This window comes from Xiphias gladius, chromosome 20 (genome assembly GCF_016859285.1).
Source record: "Xiphias gladius isolate SHS-SW01 ecotype Sanya breed wild chromosome 20, ASM1685928v1, whole genome shotgun sequence".
NCBI lineage: Eukaryota > Metazoa > Chordata > Actinopteri > Istiophoriformes > Xiphiidae > Xiphias > Xiphias gladius.
In genome coordinates, this window is record NC_053419.1 from 13,033,155 (window position 1) to 13,057,302 (window position 24,148).

The 24,148-nt window shown below is 40.1% G+C and overlaps 2 protein-coding genes across 3 annotated transcripts; both read right to left on the reverse strand.

Annotated features, from left to right (window-relative positions):
- Nucleotides 1-436: 436 nt before the first annotated feature.
- dgcr2 (DiGeorge syndrome critical region gene 2) lies at nucleotides 437-15,776 on the reverse strand. Of its 2 annotated transcripts, XM_040158259.1 has the most exons (11): nucleotides 15,376-15,776; nucleotides 9,251-9,283; nucleotides 7,835-7,957; nucleotides 5,103-5,189; nucleotides 4,770-4,980; nucleotides 4,067-4,143; nucleotides 3,796-3,978; nucleotides 3,479-3,682; nucleotides 2,787-2,939; nucleotides 2,371-2,607; nucleotides 437-2,281 (listed from the first exon to the last, which is right to left on the reverse strand). In XM_040158259.1, the coding sequence occupies exons 1-11, from the start codon at nucleotides 15,455-15,457 to the stop codon at nucleotides 2,052-2,054; spliced, it is 1,620 nt and encodes a 539-aa protein (XP_040014193.1). In that variant the 5' UTR covers nucleotides 15,458-15,776; the 3' UTR covers nucleotides 437-2,051. The 2 variants fall into 2 exon arrangements, with proteins under 2 accessions (XP_040014193.1, XP_040014194.1); XM_040158260.1 differs by lacking the exon at nucleotides 9,251-9,283.
- A 287-nt stretch (nucleotides 15,777-16,063) lies between these two features.
- Nucleotides 16,064-23,550, reverse strand: ess2 (ess-2 splicing factor homolog). Its single transcript, XM_040158255.1, has 10 exons — nucleotides 23,101-23,550; nucleotides 21,925-22,093; nucleotides 21,047-21,130; nucleotides 20,617-20,786; nucleotides 20,133-20,250; nucleotides 19,877-20,010; nucleotides 19,567-19,669; nucleotides 19,329-19,438; nucleotides 19,114-19,229; nucleotides 16,064-18,898 (listed from the first exon to the last, which is right to left on the reverse strand). The coding sequence occupies exons 1-10, from the start codon at nucleotides 23,251-23,253 to the stop codon at nucleotides 18,619-18,621; spliced, it is 1,437 nt and encodes a 478-aa protein (XP_040014189.1). The 5' UTR covers nucleotides 23,254-23,550; the 3' UTR covers nucleotides 16,064-18,618.
- Between the last annotated feature and the right edge of the window lie 598 nt (nucleotides 23,551-24,148).

The following is a 24,148-nucleotide window of genomic DNA, read 5'->3' on the forward strand; positions in this document are numbered from 1 at the left end:
ACAGGAGCTACAGTGTAAATGCAGCTGTTCGGGTCGTGGGCAGGTTTTTCGATGTTTACGGAGATATCAAACTATATGCAGGAGTCTTTGAATCTACTGTACAGGACACACTGTTGAGCTAAAAATAATGTTTCCATCCAAAAAAAAAAAAAAAAAAAATCTCTCAGCATGCCAGAAGATAAAAACATGCGCTGCAGGTCCAGAAAGCAGGCTGAAAAATAAAACCAAACAAGCTTGATGAGGGACAAAAAAAAAAAAAAAAAAAAAATTCACACAAGTAGACCATCTCCTATACACACATGCACGTTACTTTTTTCTACAATTTATGAGATATAGTTTGTAGTATAATCCATTGTGGACTGTCAAAATGCCAAAAAAAAAGGGGGGGGGGGGGGGTTAAGCTTCAGCACAAAAAAAAAAAAAAAAAAAAGGTATACATACAGTACATTCAAGCATGAGATACGTGCACAGTCATTCAGACAAACATTTACAGCTGTTTTTCTCAAGGCAGATCAAAAGCAGGTTGAATGCTGGTGGTTGTGGGTCGTTGATGACTGACTTCCTCAGGCTTTTAAAATTCATCCTTCCGTGAATCAAACGATTGTCATCATAACAGGGGTCTAACTCGTTCCAAATGTACAGTTTACACTTTTCGTTTATTAAAATTTGGTTTTTTTTAACTGCGATCCCACTGGGAAAGAAGAACAATAGCAGACCTATCAACACCAAAACATCATCTTCATCAGTAGCTGAAAACAACCTCAGGAACTGAGACAACGGATGTACTGCGTGACGAATCACACATAGAAACACGTGAGCGATGGAGTGGCAGCATCCAAACGTTACAACTGACAAAAAAAGAACCAACCAACCCCCCAAAACAACTTGATTTAATCGAGGGATGAGCGTGCAAAAACATTGAGCTTTTAGTCACTAAACATGGTTCAGTTAGCAAATACACAACTACCCTGTGAAGAGCTGGTAATAAAGTAACAACAGTGGGACCATCTGCATTATTAAATGACTTCACTATTGGAGCAGCTATTTTAAATAAATGTATTTTTTCAAATTTAATGAGGGGATATCGTCCCTAATCTTCACGCGTACACTCGAAAAGCTCCTGCATCTATCCCACAATAAAACAATCAAGATTACAGCCTGCTTCATAAATTATCATCAAAGAGTACACAATACCAAACTCAGTGTTTCTCAGTACCACAACATTCGTTGATACATAATGCCTTGTGTCAGCAATACCTAATATAAACCTTATCGTAGGAAACTAACCCTACCTTCTTGCAAGGTTAAATCTCTTGACTACAAAACATCTTCCCTGCAAATACGCAATATAAATGTGGAAGACAGCTTCATGTATCAGTATAATAAGAAAGAGAAGGGACAGAAGGTTTCCATGAACAAGTAGAAATCGAGATCTGGGAACTGCGGCGACAGACAGGGCTGATGAGAACATTATTAGTAGCCTGGAAACCGACAGATCAATACAGATACGTCCAGTTAAATGACAGCATGATGCAAACAAAAACGCACAAGGAACAAAAGCTGGCTTCATTGTCCGTCTGTCACAAGTATTACAAATTTCTCTGGCACAGACCTGAGGGGGTATTTACATCAGGGCCTCTCGACCAATCAGGTCAACTCTGAGATGTTTCAAAAGCTTTGTTCAGTCAACGCTAAAAGTAAAAGTGCAGCTTTCTCAGCCCGAATGTAGTGTTTTTCTTCTCTGTACAGAAACAGTACCCTCTGCTCCCTCAGATGCTAGTGTCTTAAAAAAAAAAAAAAAAGCACTCAGAAGTCCAACTGCACAGTCTTCAGATAGAGGGCATCCATCCATCACTGTAACACCTCAAAGGAAACAGGTTGCTCCACCTTCTGATACATCTCTACAAACTTTAACTCTCCTCTCTGCCGTCAGCATTTAGATTCACGACACAACAGTGTGCTTTGTCCTCTCCCCGTGCAGGACGCACGAACGACTTTCCTCCTCCAGCAGGTAATGTCCGGATGCAGCTCCCCGCCGTCCGTCTACAGTCCTATACCACGGTGCTGAGGGAGGTGCAGTCTGCAGGCATCGGAGCGGGGGCATGGCCATCTGTCGGAGTGTCGGGCCCCACAAGGAGGGTGCTGCTATCTATGGAGTCCTCCCTCTCCTGACAGGATGGCGCCGAGCCTGGCACGGGACCAGAAGGGTTGGGAATATCGGCCTGGAGCCCGTCTCCCATGGCGTTTATCTGGCTCGGAACCATGGAAACCCCGCTGTGTCCTGAAGGTACCGACAAACAGAGAAAATGTAAACTCTCTTTACTGTACATGATGTGATACATGAATAACAAGACAAAGATCTGCACCTACCGAGGTCCACATAAAGGAGGCTGTCTGGGTTGATGGAGGCCTCATACGGAGGAGGGGGGTCATCAGGGTGCTGGATGTCTGGGTATTTGTAGGCTGCGTACGGCGGAGGCGGCTCTTGGAAATGAAAAGCACCTCCCTCTCCGTCGTCAGACAGATGCAGAGGAGTGAGGCCGGTGCCAAAGGCATCCGGGCCGTAGTCAAAGCCTGGGACTCGCCGACCGAGGTTAAAGTGGTGCACTGAGCAAATAAAAACAGAGAGATACAGAGGACAATGATAAATGACTGCTACAATATTCAATATCAGCCGTGGCATTTGAAATAATATGAAATAAAAACTTATATCAACTCAAACTAATTATAATGAGAAAGCCTCATTAGAGCGGTGTGTGTGAATGTCCAACAGGCTTAATGCTCACAGTTTCCTCCGATCAGCGTTTCAATGCGTTCACGTCTCCGCTGACGGAGTCTGTGCACCATGAAGAGCAGCAGGGAGAGGATGAGAAAGGATGAGATACAGCTGACGATCAGTCTCATCCCACTGGCCATCGAGTCAAACAGACTGTTTCCATCTGAGGGGGAAGAGGAAAAACCACTAAATTAGCATATTACTTTCTGCAAGCTCATTGGTTTAAAATGACCTGGGGATTTTATGCTCCTGGGTGTGAAGAATAAACAAATTTCTCCCACTGAAAGAGTTCTGCATTGTTCGTGAGAAAAGATCTGAAAAAACACTGTCCAAAGTCATATGTAACACCTCCTTCGTGTTAACTGAGTCCATGAAACAATGCTCAGAGTAGACAGTAGATGCCAACTCTAAACCAGGCTCATTTTAATCCAGACATTATTCTTTTTTCATTTTTGTGGCTGACAGTAAAATTGCCACGAGTTGCAGTAAATCAAATACTGTAGATCTTTGAGGAGCTCCACCGTGTGGGCCTGTGAGCACTAACTGTTACATGAAAATGTCTTAATGTAAAGCTCCGTTTGAATGAATACTCAAAGTTTCTATGGATCCAATACCAGAGTCGGTGAGCGAATGCACGGGAAAACATTCATCCAGAGCGAAATACCACGATAATCGGCGAGATGTATCACGAGGTGGCAGTACCTGGGTCCAGACAGGTGAACTTGCAGCACTCTTTTGGATCCTTGCGGAAGTGCTGGCAGCCCTGCGGCCGCTCGCACAGCGCGGCCACACACATCTCGGGCTCGCCGTCATGACACGTGCAGCTCAGACACGGGTCGTCCCCCTTAGGGGTGAAGTAGTAGCCCTCGTTTACAACATTGTCTTTTATATCCACACAAGTTTGCCCTGTCGATGAAATATAACGTCAAGACATAGTGCAAAAAAACAAACCACGGCTGAAACTAAAATAGTTTTGCAATTTTGAAATATCTGGGGGAAAAGACATAATGAGCACATACTCCTCTTGCAGAGGAAGGGGAACTTCTTGTAGCAGTTCTCAGCGTGCCAACTGTGCAGGCCCCGTTCGTTCATGCTTTTGATCTGAAAGCGCTGCAGCTGGGCACAGAAGACGTTGTCCTGGGTGGAGGATGCCTCTCCAAAATTGGTCAGACCCTCAGGTGGTAGAAACACCTGCATTGACCCTGTTGGGAAACATAACACCGGCAATTTTAAACATTGCCAACTCTCTGGTTAAAGAAGTGAAGGCAGACAAGACCAAATCTTAAATACCTTTGTATGCTACCTCCCAGCGGCCCTCCAGAGAGTGGTTCTGATTGGTGATCACATACTGGTAGCCCACCCAAAACCTTAAAAACAAACCAAAAAAAAGCAATTTACTACAATGTTTAAATTTACAGTGTCAATTTTTTATTTCAGGGTTTTGTTTTAATGATTAAACTACCACTATTGGCCACTAGATGGCCTACAACCATTAACAGAGCATTATAACTCCCTAACCTCTGCCGGAGGAGCCTGATACATTTGATTATGAATTTTATGTCATAGGAACAAAAAAGGTCAACAATGGCAAAGCATAAGTTTAGAAACGTTAGAAATGTAGACTTCCCTCCTCTGTAACTGGCTGAAAGTATGACAGTAGCGATTTGAAGCATGCATGTTTAGGCAGCTATTTACTGTGTAATTAAAGGCCAAATGAAAAGGCAAAGGCCGTGGAGAGTTCAGAGGTTGGACAGAGCTGTGCACAGGGGCAGAAATGTCTTTGCGGCAGAGTTTTTTTCTCACAGAAACTGCAAATTGTATAAGCTCTTAATATAATCACAGCCTATTAACTGGTACATGTCTGTAGAAAATTACAACATTTTAATTAAACAGTAATAAGATCCATTAAGTTCAGCTCTTTCCGGAATTCACAACTAAAGGCTCAAACTAATGCCACATTATTCCAACAATAAAACAGTTCGTAAAAACTCACTTGCACTGGTCTCTGCGCTCACAGACTTTATCGTCGAAGTCCACCTCGATCTTCAGTATGAACTGCAGCTCCTCGTTGGTCACAAACGTAGCCAATGAGCCGTTGACTTTCTGACAAGTATCCACAGCCTGCCAGTAGTTCTCGTTCCTCAGGTACACTTTGTAACAGCTGGCCGTCTTCTCGTAGTGGTGCCACCCGCTGGGGCACTTCTCTGTGGACAGAAGAAACTTCAGCACTGTGGTTGATAAAAGCTGGTCAGACAATAACAGTGCAGATTCAACAACTACATAATCAACGAAAACAAACCAAGGGAGAGTAAAGCGAGATTCTTACTGTTGAAGCGCACAGGCTGAGCCACACCAATGACGTCTTCTACCTGGTCATATCCATTGCCAAAACGAAACCTCTCCTCTTTTATAGCTGCAAGAAAATCGCTCAAGGTCAAGTTTTTTCCTACTCATATTTATTATAAAAAGTTCTCTGGAACCATGGAGCTTTTGTTTTTCTCAGTGCACAGATTGGTTTATGTTGTTTAACCTCTTAAAAGCTTGTGATGTAATGAGCCACTGTCAGACTGCTCCTGTGTTCAAAGGTAAAAATAAACCTTTTTTATTTGTGTGATACCGTGATACATAAACAGATAAACCCATAAACTGTCAGTGCTGCTGGTTTCTGCGCCAGCTCCGCCTGGTAAGTCCTCATTCTAAATTATGTTGGTAGAAAAGCCACCAACATTATTAAATGTTATGTTGTTTTATCTTATTAAAAGTAATAATACAACAAGTTCATGTATTCAAGTATGGACACTTCTCTTTCTCCTGCTTAATGTGTACTTTATGTGCTTCTGATCAACATTTCTCCCTGTGCTGAGGTTCATTACTTATAACAGGAATTTGGAAACATCAAGTTTGTGTCTTGAAAACCATCCACATCTCAGAAAAGATCAAGGAAGTAAATACAGATTTGAGGAACAGAAAAGCAGAACCAGTCGACTGCGCAAATTGTATCCTCTTCTAAGTATAATAAGGAGTTTACAATGATTTGGATCTGGAGTGAGGGGAGAATCCCAGCATTGTCCACATACAGAACAATCTAGACTTTATTGATGTCAAGATGAATCTCCTGCTAAAATTTCACTCAAGTATTACAGCTATTGCTTCATTTTATCCAAGAAAATGTGTTAAAGAAGGAGATGTGCCAGAAAAAACAAAAGCTAAGATACTAATGGCTGCATTAGTCAACAATACCAACAGACAAACTTTAGTTCACCCATAAATCCTCACTAGTTGTTCACAGATTACAGCACTGAAAACACAATAATCAACAGGAGGGACAGCTGCACATAAAAAAAGGGGAAAAACAGACCCTATCAAATAAGAAACAGAACAGAAACAGGATGTTATTAACGATTAATCAGGAGATGTGGGGGAAAAAAAAGAAAGAAAAAAAATACTACCAAACAATTACAGATGATTTTCTCAGAACACACTCTGGCTGACCAACTAAAATAAACTTAATGTTCCTCTGTCGCACATAATTCAGTGAAATTATAACCGTTGACAGACCACGCAACAAACAGGAATTACAGTTTCAGTAATTAACAGATAAACTTAACTGAAAATTTAACTGGAGAAGTTCTGAGAATCAGTTTCACAGAATAAGTTTCACATGATCCATTTTTTATTTTGCGACACCAGATTTTCTGCAGTAGATCAACCACACAATGTCTCTGGTTACCTTACAGTACGAGCTCTGTGTTCTATATGTTGTTAACTTTACAATAACTTGTCTTGTTCGCAGCGTGTTTGCAGCTTAAACAGAAGTAGTTTCCTTTCATTCCTTCTTTTTGATTCATTGTATTGAGACTACAAGGTTGAACAGTTTCCTCTGGCGTTTGTCTGGCTGGATTTAGTCTGAAGGATTGCTGCAGCTCGCCATGTTATCAAACAAAGCGCTAATCCCAAACAAGAACATTGATTTCCATGCATGCTGTTGATTTAGCAGAAAACAGCCCATCACAGAGGCACGTTTAAACATTTTCTTTCACTTCTCTATGAAACCTGAGCTACTCTGCACAGGCAAAAAACACGATCTTCAGTGGCAGGCTTTTTCAACTCATAATAATCAGCACATTTGCTTCTGAACATACAGAATATACTGTATATGCATTTGAGGTATGTAACTGTTTTATTTGTGAATAAACAAAGAAAACGAGGAAGTTTCTGCTTCAGGCTTCAGTACAGTTGGTAACGTTTTAACAAACTGCTTTTCCTGCTTTTATTTCCTGTTCTATAAATGACTCCAGTGTAAAACCTCAGTCAGTATACGGTGTTGTTGGCAGGCCTACACCATTAAATCAAAGCATGCACAACTACTGCGGTATAGAGGTCACATGCTGGACTCAATCCTTTCAATAATTCCCATTATGCAGTCAGAGATCTGGAGATAAGGTCTCTCTGGATTTAAGAGGGGAAAACAATAGGATTTCGGTCAAAGGCTTAGCACTGCAGCATCTATGCACTGTTGAAGAGATCAACAAACAGTAAACAAAAACAGAGACACAGACACATGTGTAGCCGCACAGAATTTAAATCTGCCTCCTTCTCCCATCTGACACTGTCAGTCCAGAGCGGCTAATCTTGCATGGTGATTCACTGTGGTGGATTAGGAGGACTTTTTCATACCTGCAGACTTAAAACCTTCCTGAAATACTTGGTAAAAGCAAATCAGCTGGACTAAACTGCGTTTGGGGTTTTTATTTCGCTATACACGCACAATACAACTGTGACTAGGCCGTCCTGCAGTTCACTTAGGGATGCATTTGCGCTCACTCTATAGGCTACTTCTGTTCCGATGTGGTCGACGTGCATCCTTGAACACCTCTGAATACTGCTTGATTAAATCCCAGTGCATCCTGAAGGTACTCTGGGTGCATTAACACCTGTATATAGAGCTGTCCAGCTGTGAGAAGGTCCTGGATGTTGCTATTCTTTCCAGAAATCAATCATGTTATGGGTGTTGGGTAACAGAGTGGGTGTAACAGGGCTTAAGTGAGCTATACTCACGGGGACAGTCCATCTCGTCACTCTTGTCCTCACATGCTGTCCAGCCGTCACACTGCCAGGACATTGGGATACACTGCATCTTCCCACTGCGGCAGGCAAACTGCCCAGGGCTGCAGCGCTGCTCTGAAATACAAGAAGAGAGTTTGTGTGGTCAAACCTGCACGTGACTAAGGGCTTTTTCAAACAAGAGAAAAGCAATTTAAGTCAGAGTCCAGCAGACGACTGAATGAGGACACTTGAGCCTTCATGGCAGTTGATAAAATAAGAGCTTAGACGGTGATGGAGGGAAAATTTGGGCTATGGGATAAATTAATAGGTTGTTAATGTTCTTCCTGGTTGCACCAGGTGCAAACCGAGGAAATCACAGTCAAATAAGACCAGCATTATTACTGCAGCCAGTGGGATGAACTGAATCTGGACACTTAAGTATATTATATAATATACTTAAGTGTCCAGATTCGGTTCATCCCTCCGGTTTTGTGTCCAGATTATATATATATTTATATAAAAACACACACTCTCCCTATCAGTCTGTTAGCTCAGCCACCAATTCAATATACTGAAGAGCAAAGAAAGAAAAAAAAAGATAGTTGGCAGAAAATTAATCCTGTCAAAAAAGAAAATCCACATCAGTTGGTAACTGAATAGCTTTAGATTATTCGATAGACGCTTAGAAATGTGAATCCACTAAAAGAACATTTTTCTGTCTCATGTCTCCAAGTTGCCTGAGTAATTCCTCACATTTAACAAAAATCAGCCTACTAAGAATAAAACAATACAACCTTTGTAAGCATGTTTTTAAATAACATTCAGTTATGAGGGCAACTGCAAAGAGGCAGCCTTAGACCTACAGCAGACGCATACTTAACCTCTATAAGCTTTTTGTCTGTTTATATCCCTCAGCAACACAGTTTCTGCTAAGTGGGTCTCCATGCCATATGTGATTAAAATTAGAGATGCCTCTGCATCAGAGCTGCATGTGTTATCATGTGATGAATGAACCAAACTCAAATAAGTCAATGCAACAATGTTATTGATCATGGGAAAGGAAAATGAACTAATTGCCACGTTGTAACATTCTTGTTTTTAAGCGATCAACGTAAAAGCCGAACTTACTACTTAGAAAATTATAGACTTGTCACATAATATTAAGAGATGATCAGGCTGAGTCCGATCTTAAAACCACAAAGAACTCTTTTTCCATTGAGAAGTACTTCTAAATGCAAGACCTTAAGATGATAAAACAATCCCAGGTGGTTTTAGGATTTGATTTTTTGAAGGAAGGCTTTCTCATTTCCATCTGAAGAGCTTTAGGGACAAAAAAAAAAAAAAAAGGTTCAAACTGAAAGCGCTGCTGATATATTCCAACAAAAAGATCAGACAGCCACTAGACGAGAAGACATACTGCTTGCTTACCTGACAATAATCTTGCCAGAGCTAGCCGCGGACCTGAAACAAATAGAAACAATAGAATGACTATTCTGTATGTCAGTGTCTTGACTTTAAGGAATGTTTAAATTGCACCAAAGCCAGTGTGATTAAAATGTTCGTCTAATTTGTGCTACCCATTATGTTGTCTATAAAGGAAATCTATTATCATTGTTATACTCCCAACAGTTCTCTGGCATTCGTCAGTGACCAGTGATTTCCCCAGTTGCATGCCCAGTAGTGTGTACGTTAGGCCATCTGTTCTTGGATACAGGTGGTTATGTGTACCTACAATGGAGCTGGACCACCCACTCACCTGGCAAATATGGCTACACTATTTTTACTTAGGAAAAAAAAAAAAAAGAAGCTCAGAGCTATTTCAAGACTGTGACTGTTGTTTCATCTGTGTACCAGCCACCTTAGCTGACGTTAAACAAACAAGACTTTCAGCTTTGATGATCCCACAGAGCAAGGTCAGAACCTACACTGGGCTTTAAGACAGTGATTACAACTAGTCCTTATTTATACTAGAGTCTTGACTGACGGCTGCACAAATTAGTCTGAAATAATTAAAAAGAAAAAAAAAAAAAATTGGACACATGGTTTGGAAATGTACCGACAAATTTATTCTATTTCAAATGAGACTGAATTAAAAGTTTCACCATCCTTACATTATGATCATACTGCATAGTGCAGCCATAGGAGTAAGTTTCTTCTTACAATTTAACCGTTCTGCGACAGCTTCTCACTGGGCTTAAAAAAAAAAAAAGAACCCTATCCTTTATGGCTAACCTTAATTCAAATTGTCTTCACTCCACCAAAAGGTGTTTCAAAAGCCTTGTAACACAGCAGACGTTATCCTGTCCTGTGGCCCTGTGGACTGAGAGACGCATTACAGACCTGTCTCCATCTCCTGGGACTGGATGCATTATCACTGATCCCATTGAGCATGGAGGTGTGTCAGGTTGATGGATAACAGAGACCAATGTCTCCCAAATACACTAGGGAAGATTTGTGAATGGTGTTAATAATTAAAGTTTCTATTTATACAGAAAAAGAGTGTACGTTATGTGACTAGACTAGGTTAAAAAATGCTTATGGCTTTCAAATACAATAAGTCAATCTTGTTTTAAGTGCTCTCTGTAATTACTGTAATTGTGTGAATATATAAAATCTCTCACATTTACCATTTTCCTACAGACCACCTTCACCGAGGGGAGATGTGAGCATTTTCCTTTCCTTTGCATGGCTGCCAGGTGTCGTAATGAATATTCTGAGAGCAAAGGATTTTTTGAGCGCACATCTTTTTTCAATAATACATATTGTAGTAGGACTTGTTGCTTTTCTATGTTAGTGCGCTGGGAAACTAATTAGCAAACAGAACCCAAATTATCTGCTTGCTGCTTATTTAAAACATAGCTAGCTCTTGTTAAGCCTTATGCACATGTGCTCAGGACTAGAAAAGAAAATAGATGCGTCATGCTTTCTGATGCATCTGAGCTCTGTTTGAATAAAGACTTGCTGCCTGCACACATCAGTATTCATTTTTTCTGTGCTTTTCTGATAACTGCTGCTGCCGGAAAAATCCACAAGAGGAGAACTTATTCAGATACCAATAGCCCGCTGCTTTGGGTTATCTGATTTTACAAGTTGAAAGCAAATCTTGGGCATCTCTAGATTATAAAGGCCTCCATCTATAACAGCTTCAAGTTGAGGTGCGCTTCTCTTCTCATGATCTGCACATCCTGGTGACTGGGATGGAGTATCTGAACCAGCTGTGGTTAATACAGCTGCCTGAAAACTGTTATTTCCCCCCACTGTTTGGTAGCAATTTCACCAGAGAGATTCCACTGGTAAACATTTGATAAAGTGGTTAATGTTTGGTTTCGAAGATGATCACTCATAATTAACCACCACATGTCCAATGCAAGGTAATGCACATGCATGACATGCATGCACACTGACTGCTATATGTACTGTAACGCATCGGCCTGGGAATCACGGCATTAATGACTGATGAATGATAAATGCAGCCCATCTGCATTTTCTAGATAGGTTGAGAATAATAAGGAGCAAGCGGAATACAATCAGCTCTTATTGAGGCTATTTCTCTCACAAGCTTTGGTTTTTGTGATGTCAAGTCTACAAACGAGTGAACGCTGGTTTCCCTGAGAAAAGTGAGCCTCTGCATCTCTTACATAACCAACGTGAAAACACAATAAAGACAATGAGACTGCTCCAACTCGATCCTACCGAAGTATAATGGCACAATGAACCGGCCTTGTGCACATGCTGCATCATCTCCAGCCTCTGATGATTCACATCAGCTCTGAGGCTCACTGTTAAAAGCAGTGAGTGGGTAGAGGCATTCATGTCCATTTCATTATACCACCTCACATTTAAAAACATATTCTCTCTCCTATGTGTTGATAAAAGCAGTTCAGGTCAAATTCCTTTAAAAACCAAGCTGTTTGGTTTGCAAAACATTTGATTAGTAGTCTATATGAAAAAAAAAGCATTTTTGGGGTGGGAAATTGTTAATGTGTTTCACTTTTGCTACGTGAAATAGCTTCAAAAAAGTTAATCACATATTTGAGTTTTTCCTGTGTTGAAAGTGTCAACACTTTCAGTTCATGTTAAAACTGATGTGACCCAGTCAGTATTGACACAGTCAATACTTGTAAGCACCCATATTTGATAAACATAGCTGCTCTAAAATACAAAGTTGAGGTTCCCCAGATTAGAATTACAACACTGGTCATTTACAAATTTAAACACGCAGTGTGATCCAAGTGTGAAAAGGATGATCTTCGCTGACCTAGAGCATAAAATACCCATAATCCATCTACAGGGGTTTGTTGGGATATCAGGTACAAGACACATATTGTCACACTGAGTGAAATCTTTCTGCCCCGTAGCACTGGCAGTGTCCTTGCCTGACCTTTTGCTCAATATTTTCATTTCCTCCGCATGCACTTTTCAACCACTCGAAAATATGTTTGGTGGATCACTTCTCTCCCATTTCAAACCAATAAGCCCCAAAGATGAGACCAAACTTTATCACTTCTCATACCATCACTTCAACAATAAGAGTGTTTCCACAAGTCTTTTTTTAAACATTTACATCAGCAGACTTTCAAAAAAAAAAGTACATCACTGTAAAAATTTTTGGTGGCTGTATTTCAAGTCTTCTCCATTTGGGTCACTGCAAATCAACTGTCAACTGCAACGGCAGTGGAGTATCAGGTGAACAAAAACACCTGACTGGTTGTTGACAGATGATGCCTGCCAAAGGTTTATCTACAGCCAACTTTTTTTGTGTGGAACAAAACAGTGATAAACCAGCTGCCAGTGTAACACAGACAGGCTGCTCAGCCCCACAGACAATGAACAAAGTTCAGCTGACTTGTTGCTAAAATTGACGCAAAGGAAAGATTTCAGTATTTTTAAGTCATGGGCATGTTCATACTATGTGTGTCCAACCAGACTCTGGTAACTTTGCCTGATTCCATGATTATTTATTTGAAATGTGTCTGCTATTGTTGGCTGTATAGAGCCTCTACGAATTTATTTAAAATCTGCATTGAAGTAGTTCAGTCTAACCCAGGCTTTGAAAGTGGCCTGTATACTTACAATTTAAGGACAGTCCCTCTGACAGGCATGTCCTTGTATCATGGGAGTAAACTGAAGCAACCACAGGACATGCACATGTCCTAACCAAAGACCCAAGGCACAGCCCTGTCATATATATATATATATATATATGATCATATCTATTGCTGTTTTTATATTTATCACATACTTTTGCAATATTGTACAGTCATGCATATCATACATCCATGAGCAATCTGTCGCATTAATTGATTTGGCAAACTGACTTGGTCATTAAAAGTGGTCCCGATCACCTCCGGGGTTTGTCATTCTGTATAAAGCCAAATTAAATTCAAAAATTTTGACATTTTAATGTTGCCTGGCTCACCGGCAAGCATCCAGACCTAGATGTAATAGTCTGAAGGCTTTTTACAAATCTTGAAAAGCCATTTAGAAATGGCTTTTATGATGCACAGCTTCAAGCAACTCAAGCATAGCTGAATAAAACCTTTAACCTTTAAGAGCTGCTTATTTTGCTTCTGTGGAAGCAAAATAAGCAGTGCAGAAAACGTGCGGAAAACAGGTAAGTCGAGTGCAGATAGGTGGGTGACATGAGTTCCAAATAAATGCCTACTGGAGATTTAGAGAAGCTCTGAAGTAAAAATTTTATGATGCATGTACCTTTGCTAAACTGTAGTATTCTGTAAGATACTGTAAGATGGCTCAAGCATCCTTATGTGACAGGAGAAGTGTGTCATGCTCACAGCTGCTTGATATATATATATTTTTTTTTAAATAGAATTATGTTCCAAAAAACTAGATTATTCTTTAGCTGAATGTCCTACCCATTTGGCCATTAAGCTTTGGGAAGCCAGCACTTGATGTGCACCAGCATGCTCTACAAAAGCACACCCTGCCTACCCGACTAAGGCTGTGCAAGAAAAAAGGTAGTCCCCTGCAGGAACCGTGGCATCAAGACCACAGCAGCACCAAAACAACAAGCAGTGATTTCAGAACAAGTGTACACATCCAGACAGAAACGTGAAGCCCAGAGACTTTGTTCAAAAGGATTACACACTAGGCTGAAATATGGGTGACAAATAATCTTCACTTTTCAGATGAGTCACTCGGGTTATGTAAACAAAGGTCTTGTGTTCCCCCTTAAACATTACAGTAAACAATTAATTAGCCATTGAAAGGATGAATAATTACAGTTGACAAGACTCTATAAATGAGTGCAAATGAATCACAAAGAGCCTCCTAGTATGAACTTAACATTTGCCCCATAGCCAAACACAACTAAACATGAAGAGGCACGCAGTGTTGTCGCGTGTTATGTGTATTCTGGGCAGGAGGTTACTCCTCTGGATTGAGCCAAACAACAACATATTTTTCCATGAGTCGAACTGATAACGGTTTATCTACTCTCCACAATTGTCAGGATCACAAAACTAGGCCTAAAGGAGACCACAAGAGGCATTTGTCTTCTTGCTGCTTAAACGTATCCAGAGAAGCTATGCAAGCGTTTGCATTCAAGGCAGAGCAATTGAGACAAGTGACCTAAAAGCATTTGCTTGTTGGATTCATGAAACACTGTCGTTTTGTGACAAACGCGATACCTGAAGAGGACTTTAGTCTGCCAGTATTGAAGTGGTTAGATGATTTCAAGAACAGACGTGCACTGTGTATTTACTTATTCGAGGTTTCGTATGGCTTTAATGAGTCGTGCGTTGTCTCCAGTACGTCGTACCTGTGACTGTGATTTTTATCATTAGATCCGAAAAACAAAAAAACAAAAAACAAAAACATATTTTTTAAAAATCTCGATTTATTAACTTAGAAGCTACATAAATATGGTCCAAAGCGTCTTCAGAAGGTGTCGTGGCAGTTACATTACTGCGTAGTTTATCTGTCTGTTATGTTTAACTGTGTTGCTACAGCATGAGTGCATGAATCTCTGACATGCATTTCAAATTACAGATTCACGGCTGAAGCAGAGATTAACCAAGGGATGTGGTGGAGGGTAAACAACTCTTTTTATTTAGAGGAGTAAAGATACACGCCTCTTATGAGTCGAGATATGTCTTTACAGCATAATTCCATAATACAGCTGTATCCGTAAGTGACAAAACTAGCTAAGTAGTAAAGAGAAGCAATGGTCTGTATTTGGAAAAAAAAAATGAAAAGGTAATTTTTCCTGAAAATACTGAGCCTGTGTGGACCGTGTAGTTAAATCTATAAGAGTCTGTTGTTTAATGAATGCCTACTGGTGGTTTCAGTTGGCCTACTTTTGTTAACATTCGCTGCTTCGGTGCCGACTGCGAGGCGTCCCCTCCACACTGCACGGCGGCAGTGGCAGCACAGCAGCGGTTGAAAAACAACCGGAGTCCGCGGTTTATCCGGCAGGCCTTTCCGCCTGACCCGCTGCTCCCTGCTTCCGACAGTAATCTCCGTTTCTCCCACTTGCCAGACCAGCCCACGGTAATGTAAGCAAAGGGAAAAAACAACTTAGATTTATTTACCTGTCCGTGGTGGGTCCGTTAACGTGAGGACGAAGAGAAGAGAGAAGAGGACGAAACTGCTGCTGTCAGCCTTTGGCAACATTTATCCTCCATTCATAGTAACTCCTCTATCCAGAAATTTTTAAAAAATATAACGAAGATCTGCCCCAACACCACCACCGCCGCCGCCGCCCTCTCCGGAATTATAACGTTAAACGCTTTGCACGACTCATACCCATTTTTTATGTATTCAAGACGGCATTTTAAGAAAAGAATAACGTATGTTAAGCATAGTCGGGCGGCACAACGAAACAGATTGTGGTTAATCTGGCCGAGCAGTTAACGCCAGCTAACTGGCTCCACCGTTGACGTCGTCCGTCCTCTGCCGCTGCTCGGTGTGGAGCGGCGCTGATCCAAGATGGCTGCGGCCTCCCATCACAACAATCCCAAACAAGCAGCACACAGACTATCAGCTGGGGGAGCTGCCGGGGCGGAGTTTATCAGATTAAACCCGGTGTGACGTACGATAACCAGTGAGTGTTTGTCTGTATGTGTGTGTGTTTGTGTTGTGTGTGTGTGTGTGTGTGTTTGTGTTGTGTGTGTGTGTGTGTGTGTGTGTACGTACGTGCGCCCGTCGAGGTTCTTGTGTGATGAATCCAAAACGAAATAGTATCGGACACACACTGATGACTTCGGTGAAGTTATTTATTTTTACGTGACCCTATAATTGTCCATCACGCCAATTAAATCGAGATTTTACTCAAAAACGAGGCCAATTTAAGTTATTTCACCAAAGCAGTCAGGAAAAGTAGATTTGGTTCTCTCCATTTGGGATCCTAGAGAAATCTTTGTACTAAAAATGCAGAAATATGCAGCTCTCCTAATGTGCTACTATATAATTAGCTCCATTTTATGGCGTTCCTTCCCTTCTTGGGACAGTCTGACTTGTTTGACCTTGTGAGATAGCCTATGGGTCAAACTCCAAGACTGCAATGTCCATAAGGGGTGAGTCTTTGAGGAGTTTTAAAGCCTACTTTTTCTAATCATAATGGAAGAGACATTTAATGTCTTTAACATCGGTTTTTGGCGCTTAAAGCACAGCACAATGTGGACATGATTTCTGTGGAGGATCAAGAACCATCATCATGCAATCACAAATCATATGACCACTGGTCCACAGCTCATCTCCCATACTACACATGAAATAAAAATTGTATAAATCCTAAAAAAAAAACAGCTTATAAATGCTACTGAAGACTAATCAAGTAGCATTTGAAGATGCCTCAGACATCAGCATCATATCCGGATTGCAAGCCTGTGACAACTCTTCAGGCACATCACACGTAAGCATTTTTATGCTGTTATATTTGACATTAATGGTGATACCCATATTCATCCACACCTTTTGTCAGCAATCTCAAAGTGACATTAAATGGTCATTCTTAACTGGATCTGAAATTGGCTTTGAGTATCAAAACTTTATCTTTTAAAGGACTTCACTTTTTTTTTTCTCCTAAAAGTCTGTCCTAAAATAATTCCCATATGCCGATGTGGACATTTATAGTTCTTGTTGTGTAGAAAAAAAAAAAAAAAAAAAAAAAGTACTCTAAAGTTCAGCTGAAGTTAATTTGAAGCTTTAGCAGTCCAGGTTAGACATAATGAGTCTTTTTAGTCCATAACTCCCTCTTTATGTTACTGAGCTATGGCAAAGAAATAGTAAGAAGACACCATCTGGGGAAACACAAAGAGGGAATTTCATGCCAAAAAGCCAATACCCTCAAATGATACCCCCTTGACTCAGACTGTTGAAGCCTCATATTAGCTTCCACTGAGGTTTGACTTACATTTTTGAAGGAGGAGGAATGTAGAGTTTTTCCTCCACTTCTTACACTAGTGTTGCACCAAACTTCATCGCCATACACTGACCAGTAATTCTTTGAATGTACATATATGGGTATGCAAGTACTACTTTAAGACAGACTTAACAAAATGCAAACCTATCCTTTAACTGCTTTTGTGACGAGGCCTAAAAGTAGAAAACTTTTCTTACAAGAGATAAACATGTATATTAAACATCAACAGTACTAATATCAAATGCAAGGTTGACTTTAAGTATGTAATGTACGAAACTCAGACAAGACCATGCTTGATTCACTCATTCATGATGCAAACACTGTCCTATGAACCAGAACTCCCCTGAGAATGGTAAACCGTAAATCAAGCTGCAGCATGTGTGCTGACTCCCCCAAACAACAGACCAACCTCATTTGATAAAAAGGAAATTTGGCCTTAGGGAATCCCTTTAACCTCTAATGTTCCAATAAGCACACTGAGTACATGTTGAAGTATTTCTTGTTGCAGCTTTAACAGAGAGCAGTATGACTATGCCTTTAGATTTGAAGCTTGATTGAGAAAAAGAAAAGGTCGAAAGTTTCTTATTCACAGCTCTGTTCTACCACCAGTAGGAGGTAGAACAGAACTATTGACAAGGATGCGATCAAGCGATACATTTATCATATTCTTCTGCAGACCATTTTTAGTCAAAAATGTCCAATTTAAATAAAGATTTTAAGAAAAAGGGTTGTAGTTTTATGAGGCTAAGCCAAGCTCAGCCTGTAAATCTTTCAACTTTAAATTAAGAAGACATACGGCAAAAGAAACATTCATCATTTACGCTCATAATCAGTTAACTGTAACTGAAGACCTGTGTTTTTTTTCTTTTTTGTTTTTTTTCTGTACAGACCAACACAAAAGTGTGACAATAGGGAGACCTACTGTTAGGTAACAAAGCATGTACTTTTGAGCAATTTCTTTGATGCAGAGACACACTGAAATTCCATGGCTACATGTATGAAGAACTGGCCGATAGGCTATTAGATGCAGTGCATTAAAATCTAATTTGAATGTGTGAATCTCTGAAACAACTACTGTGTTCTAATAATATTAAAAATATCAGTTAAGCATGTGCTGGTGGGTAGGTGGCAGGGATAGCAAAAGTTTAACTGGAAATAACTGTACAAAAATCTATGAAACCTTGCATTAGGGATAAAAAAAAAAAAAAATTAAGATAAACAAAAAATGACATAGAATTTGGACATTATATTTCACCGGGATCTACCTTAACTTATCCACACAAAATTATAACCAATGAATCCTTACAATTTCTGCAGTCCACTGTGCATTTCTTTATCGAGTCATCCAGCCGAAAGACATTACATAATAAGTCTGTTTTGTACAATCCCAGCAAAGAGCAGCTTTTCTTAGTTAGAAAAAGTCTGAGGCTTTCCGTCTCTTGGGAAGTTGCAGCAGATTGTCTGTGAGTGACGTAACGTCCTGAGAGCTTGGCGTCTTGGTTTTGTTTGGTGTTGGTGTTCCTGACGGAGTGGATGGACCACCAAAGGGAGACTTGCAGCCCGTGACACTGTGTGAGGGAGATGGGGTGTAACTTGCTCTTAGTGCTTTGTCCGTGTATTTGCTAGATGTCCGATTTACAAGCCTCTGCAGGGCGGGGGTGAGGGCGGGGCTCAGACCTTTAGGCGTAAGGCTGCAACATAAAGGATGAGGTGCTCAGTTTAGGACAGTAGTGACTTCTTCACGACTGCACTAACAAATACTGTGGAAGACTACTGATGTTAAATACATTGTTTAGAATTTAAACTAAACTTTCCTTCTAATGGAAAGGAGTTGACAGATACTGTGAGATGTTGTTACCTGTAGGAGCAGATAAAGCCAAGAGTGCAGAAGTTTGAATGTCTTTACCTTGCAAGGTTCTCTGTGACCTTTCGCAATGCCTCCTGTTTCTTTGCACGGTTTTTAGCAGCAGCTTCATTGGCCATCTTCAAACCCAGCCTCTCTCGTCGTCCCGGTTCTGGAATCTTTTAGAAGCAATATTAAGTGTCAGTATTTTACAACTAAGCTAATAATAAAAAAATATGATCAACAAATCCATACAGCTACAACTTAATGTTCAGTACCTTAAATGATGGGCCGTGATTCCTCTCAACATATGGGGTGTCTGATCCATCCAGACGAAATGGGGTACTCTCGATCTCACCCCAGGTCATCAGAGGGGACTCAGATACACCTGGGGGGACAAAAACAGCTTTAAGAAATCTACTCAAAATGTGTGTATAACTGTTGAATCATCAATTTAGGGCAACAATTAGGCTTGTATTATATCTAGGTGGAGGCGGATTTGAAAGACATATTTACCAGGTGCAGGGGAAGGCGTTCTTTCAAAACCATACCCATTCACTGTTGGGGATTCGTGTGGGATGAGCTCTTTCCCATCCGGACCTACTTTACCCTGTTTGAACTGGACAAAAAAAACAAACAAAAAAAACATCATATATCATCTGCATTGTTCTTGAATTAACACTTTTATTCAACTGAAGAACAGACTGCCATGCCATGCAGACACTTCACTCACAAGTACAGAGCTCATTTCTGCCAAAACAAAATTACTCCAATGCAACATCATGCTTTATTTCTGGTTTTCATGAACCATATTCCTGTAATGTACCTGTGCATTGAGAGCCGCAGCCTGCTGAATCTGGCTTTTGTTGAGAGCTTTGCTGAATGGGTCTCTAGCAAAGCGTGTGTTCTTGTGAACTACCTCCCTTGGCTTCTTAAAAATAGCATCATCGTCTTTAACACCTGAATTGGAAAAATGTGAGAAGCACATTACATTCATTTTTTTTCCTCACAGCTAAATATTTTAATCAGTTTTTGCCTTTAATGAGGATTTATGTTAAAAAAAATTTTTTTTAAAATCTTACCCTCTGGATAATACATCAAGGCATTCTTCGCTTTGTACTCCCATGTCTCCAACCCAGCTTTGACACATTCAAGTGCTGCCTTCTCTACTGACGGTAAAGCAAGGTTCTCCTCATGGCGCTGAAAAATATCAGTGTTTTTTTACAAGTTTTCACTGTAGTCTAGGGTTGAGCAAAAATAAATCATCTGACTGACAGTGATCAACTGCCACTGAAAACAATGTCAAGCAACCCTCTTAACAATCAGCGCTGGGGTTACAAACTTTTCAGAGCCACATTTGAATCCCACAGGTGATGACTGTTTGACACTCAAAACATAAATCAGTAAGCCATATAAAGTTCTGCAATCAACAATTTGGTCAAAGCTCATTTACTCCAAATCAAATTTCACTTAAAAAAAAAAATCTATTATCAGAACACCAGTAATGCAAGCAATGATATTTAATTAGCTTTGAATTGAAGTAAAACCTAATCTGCATATACATACCTGTTTGAATTCAGCCTCAGCCTCATATAACCAGGCGTGCTTCAGTTTCTCCTTGTCTTTTGCCAGATCCATTATCTGTTCAAATGATGCATTATCCTCACTGGTATTTTTAGCAAGGAAACGATCCAGACAGGGCAGCTCTTTCTCTTCCTTGCTATCATCTTTGCTCTCTATAAATAAAAACATAGATACATCCATTTTTTAAAGTATAACTGCCAAATATATCCATTCATGGGACCAAATGAAGTGGAGAATAATATATAGCATGTGAAATGATTTAGGTAAGATGCAATAAAATAAATTAAAAAAAAAAAAAGGGGGGGGGTTAAAGTAGGATACAGATCTGTTGGTTCATGTAAACACACAAATGAAGTTCAGAAAAATTTGTTACATTATCTTTTCTTAAAATTAAAAAAAATGAAATACTTACCCTCATCTAAACCTTTATTGCCATGAATGGATGAGGGAGACCCTGCGTGGCCCACTGGTGTCTCAAAGCTAGCTGGAGTCACATCTTACACACAAAGAGGATGAAGGGAAAAAAAATGTTGTAAAGCACATTCATGGGAACCAGACAAAATATCTGATGAATACAATTTTTATCTCTCATGGTACATTGCCACTAGGCTGTAGAATCAATCATTTCTATGAAGCAGCAACACAAACACAAGCTGTTTCTTCTTGCTGTAATAAAGGTATAAACATGGCAATGGAGCATTTAAATTCACTTCTCACAATACTCACAGGGTGCAGAAGGTCGTGGTGTAGATTTTGTCAAAGATGATCCATAACGGATGGATATCTCTCTCATTCTCGCAAGGTCTCCATTTTCCTCTGCTTCCAGATAGTCCTTCTGCGCTTGCAATTTTGTCACATCTGGGAAGAAATCCCTCTGGATGATCTTCTCTAAACTCTGTTAGAAGTACACAAGTAGGTGCATTTGACTTTGAATAAGAGAGGATAATTACATAGTCTTTGATACCAAACAACAACAACAACAAAATACAGAACTGACCTGTATTTCTCAGGCAAGTCTCACTTTCACTTAATCTGATATATTTACTTGACTTGCTTATGCCCGAAACAAAAGAGGATGGTAAGGGAAAAAAATGTTGTAAAGCACATTCATGGGAACCAGACAAAATATCTGATGAATACAATTTTTATCTCTCATGGTACATTGCCACTAGGCTGTAGAATCAATCATTTCTATGAAGCAGCAACACAAACACAAGCTGTTTCTTCTTGCTGTAATAAAGGTATAAACATGGCAATGGAGCATTTAAATTCACTTCTCACAATACTCACAGGGTGCAGAAGGTCGTGGTGTAGATTTTGTCAAAGATGATCCATAACGGATGGATATCTCTCTCATTCTCGCAAGGTCTCCATTTTCCTCTGCTTCCAGATAGTCCTTCTGCGCTTGCAATTTTGTCACATCTGGGAAGAAATCCCTCTGGATGATCTTCTCTAAACTCTGTTAGAAGTACACAAGTAGGTGCATTTGACTTTGAATAAGAGAGGATAATTACATAGTCTTTGATACCAAACAACAACAACAACAAAATACAGAACTGACCTGTATTTCTCAGGCAAGTCTCACTTTCACTTAATCTGATATATTTACTTGACTTGCTTATGCCCGAAACAAAAGAGGATGGTAAGGCTGCAATTAACTATTATTGTAATCATCAATTAAACTGCTAATTATTCTCACGATTAATCCTACAGTCTATGAAATGTCAGAAAACAGATAAAAATTTCCAACATCCCAATAAAACATCATTAAATTACTTGTTTTGTCTGACCAACATTTCAAAACTGAAAGCTATTTGATTCACGCCGCTATATAAAAGAGAGAAAAACTCCACAATTCATCACATTTGAGAAGCTGTTACCAGGGGGCTTTTGGCTTTTTTGCTTGGCAATTTATCAAAACGAGGAATTAGCCTGTTATTTTTCTGTCATTCAATGTAATGATTTTAATTAAATAATAAAATTAAATCAAATTAAATGATTAAGTCTCAGCTCTGCATGTGAAAGAGTAGGATAAGGGGTATTTTGGAAGCCAATACCTTAATACCGTTAATGCGAAAAGATTCCCAATAATGTCCAATCTGCCAAAATCCTGGATCGCCTACAGTAGCCTCAGCTGACACCGTGATACGACTCCTACACTGATATTTACCCCAATTTACGCTATTCCTACAAAAACAGGAGGTGGGGCACCTCTGATTTGAAACGCCACTTTTAAGGGCACCAAGGGCAGACTGTGTAAATGACTTATTCCCTAATTACTAAACACACAAAGCTCAACACCAAGAGGAATGTTTGTTACACAAAAAATAAATAAATTTAAAAAAAAAATCAACCTTTTACATTGTTTCTTTGCTAGCACTGACCTTGCTAACACTGCTGTAATCTTGCCTGACATCTACTGATCAGTACCATACAACCACAGACGGCTGTCTATAATTGAATTACCTCAATGTACTCCTCTTCATCGAGGACCTTTCTTTTCAGCTTCCCCGTCTCCGTCTCCGTCTCCTCGGGCTGCTGCCGGAGAGCCACTGTTGTGACCGCTGAAGGGACGAGAGTCCCGGACAGGGCTTTCCGCACGCTAGCGCTGCCCTCCATTGTGGACTCCGTTAGCCTCCCAGGCTAACGGCTAAGGGTGCTCGTTCAACGACAAACGCCGACTGGATGGGAACGCAAGGCGGCCTTTCTACCTGAGAAATACCATTTGCGAATGTAAATGATATCGTAAATAATTACACGTTTGAAATAGCTGTTAACTTATCCAAATGTAACACGTTCGCTATCTTTTCGCCACCACAGGACGGCAGCGTTCGACCGACGTTGTTTTGTAGAATCGGAATTGTTGCGTCACAGGAAGTTTACCGACGTTCGGTGAATTTCCTCAAACCGTGTTCCAGTGTTTCTGTGTATTATCGTTTTCATTGTAACTGAAAGCTAAGGCGTTGTGTAGTATGACCAGTGTAATCATGATATGTTCGTAGAATGCGTATCAATGTTTCTGGGTAAGATCTAGCCGCTTGACAAAAGAATGCAGCTGAAATTACGGCCCCAAACGAAATCTCTTACTATATTTAAGACAGTATCGATGACAGATGTAACGACTTTAAAGGCTAACTAGTGTATTGTAATTTGGGATTCCTTGTTTAGACAGCAAAGTAATTACCACCGCTACCCATCATTACTGATTAGTCCACTGTCACCATTATCTAATATGCAAGAGGTCAGCAGTCGGTGAGGCAGTGAGTGTGTAGGGAAGACTTCAGACTTGCTGGACAATTTTCACCCCCCCACAAACATAAACCTGAAGCTGAAAAAATAAGGTGAAGTATTTCAGTTATAACTGGATGTGGTCACTGCATTTCATCTTTTAAATTTGGTATGATGCTTTAACTTGCATGTATTATGGGTTGCATAAAAATGAAGTTCCTCCCTCTCTTTCAGAAGACCTTTATTTGTTATCACTTTTTTCACAATTGGTGCAAACCAGAACAAC

Coding starts and splice junctions, on each gene's coding strand:
- ess2 (XM_040158255.1), bottom strand. CDS start 23,253: ATGGAGGGCAGCGCTAGCGTGCGGAAAGCCCTGTCCGGGACTCTCGTC. Junction 22,094..23,100: donor ATGAAGAGGAGTACATTGAG/GTAATTCAATTA, acceptor TACTTCTAACAG/AGTTTAGAGAAGATCATCCA. Junction 20,011..20,132: donor CTTGATGTATTATCCAGAGG/GTAAGATTTTAA, acceptor TTTCCAATTCAG/GTGTTAAAGACGATGATGCT.
- dgcr2 (XM_040158259.1), bottom strand. CDS start 15,457: ATGTTGCCAAAGGCTGACAGCAGCAGTTTCGTCCTCTTCTCTCTTCTC. Junction 3,979..4,066: donor CTGGGAGGTAGCATACAAAG/GTATTTAAGATT, acceptor GTTTCCCAACAG/GGTCAATGCAGGTGTTTCTA. Junction 2,940..3,478: donor GTTCACCTGTCTGGACCCAG/GTACTGCCACCT, acceptor CTTCCCCCTCAG/ATGGAAACAGTCTGTTTGAC.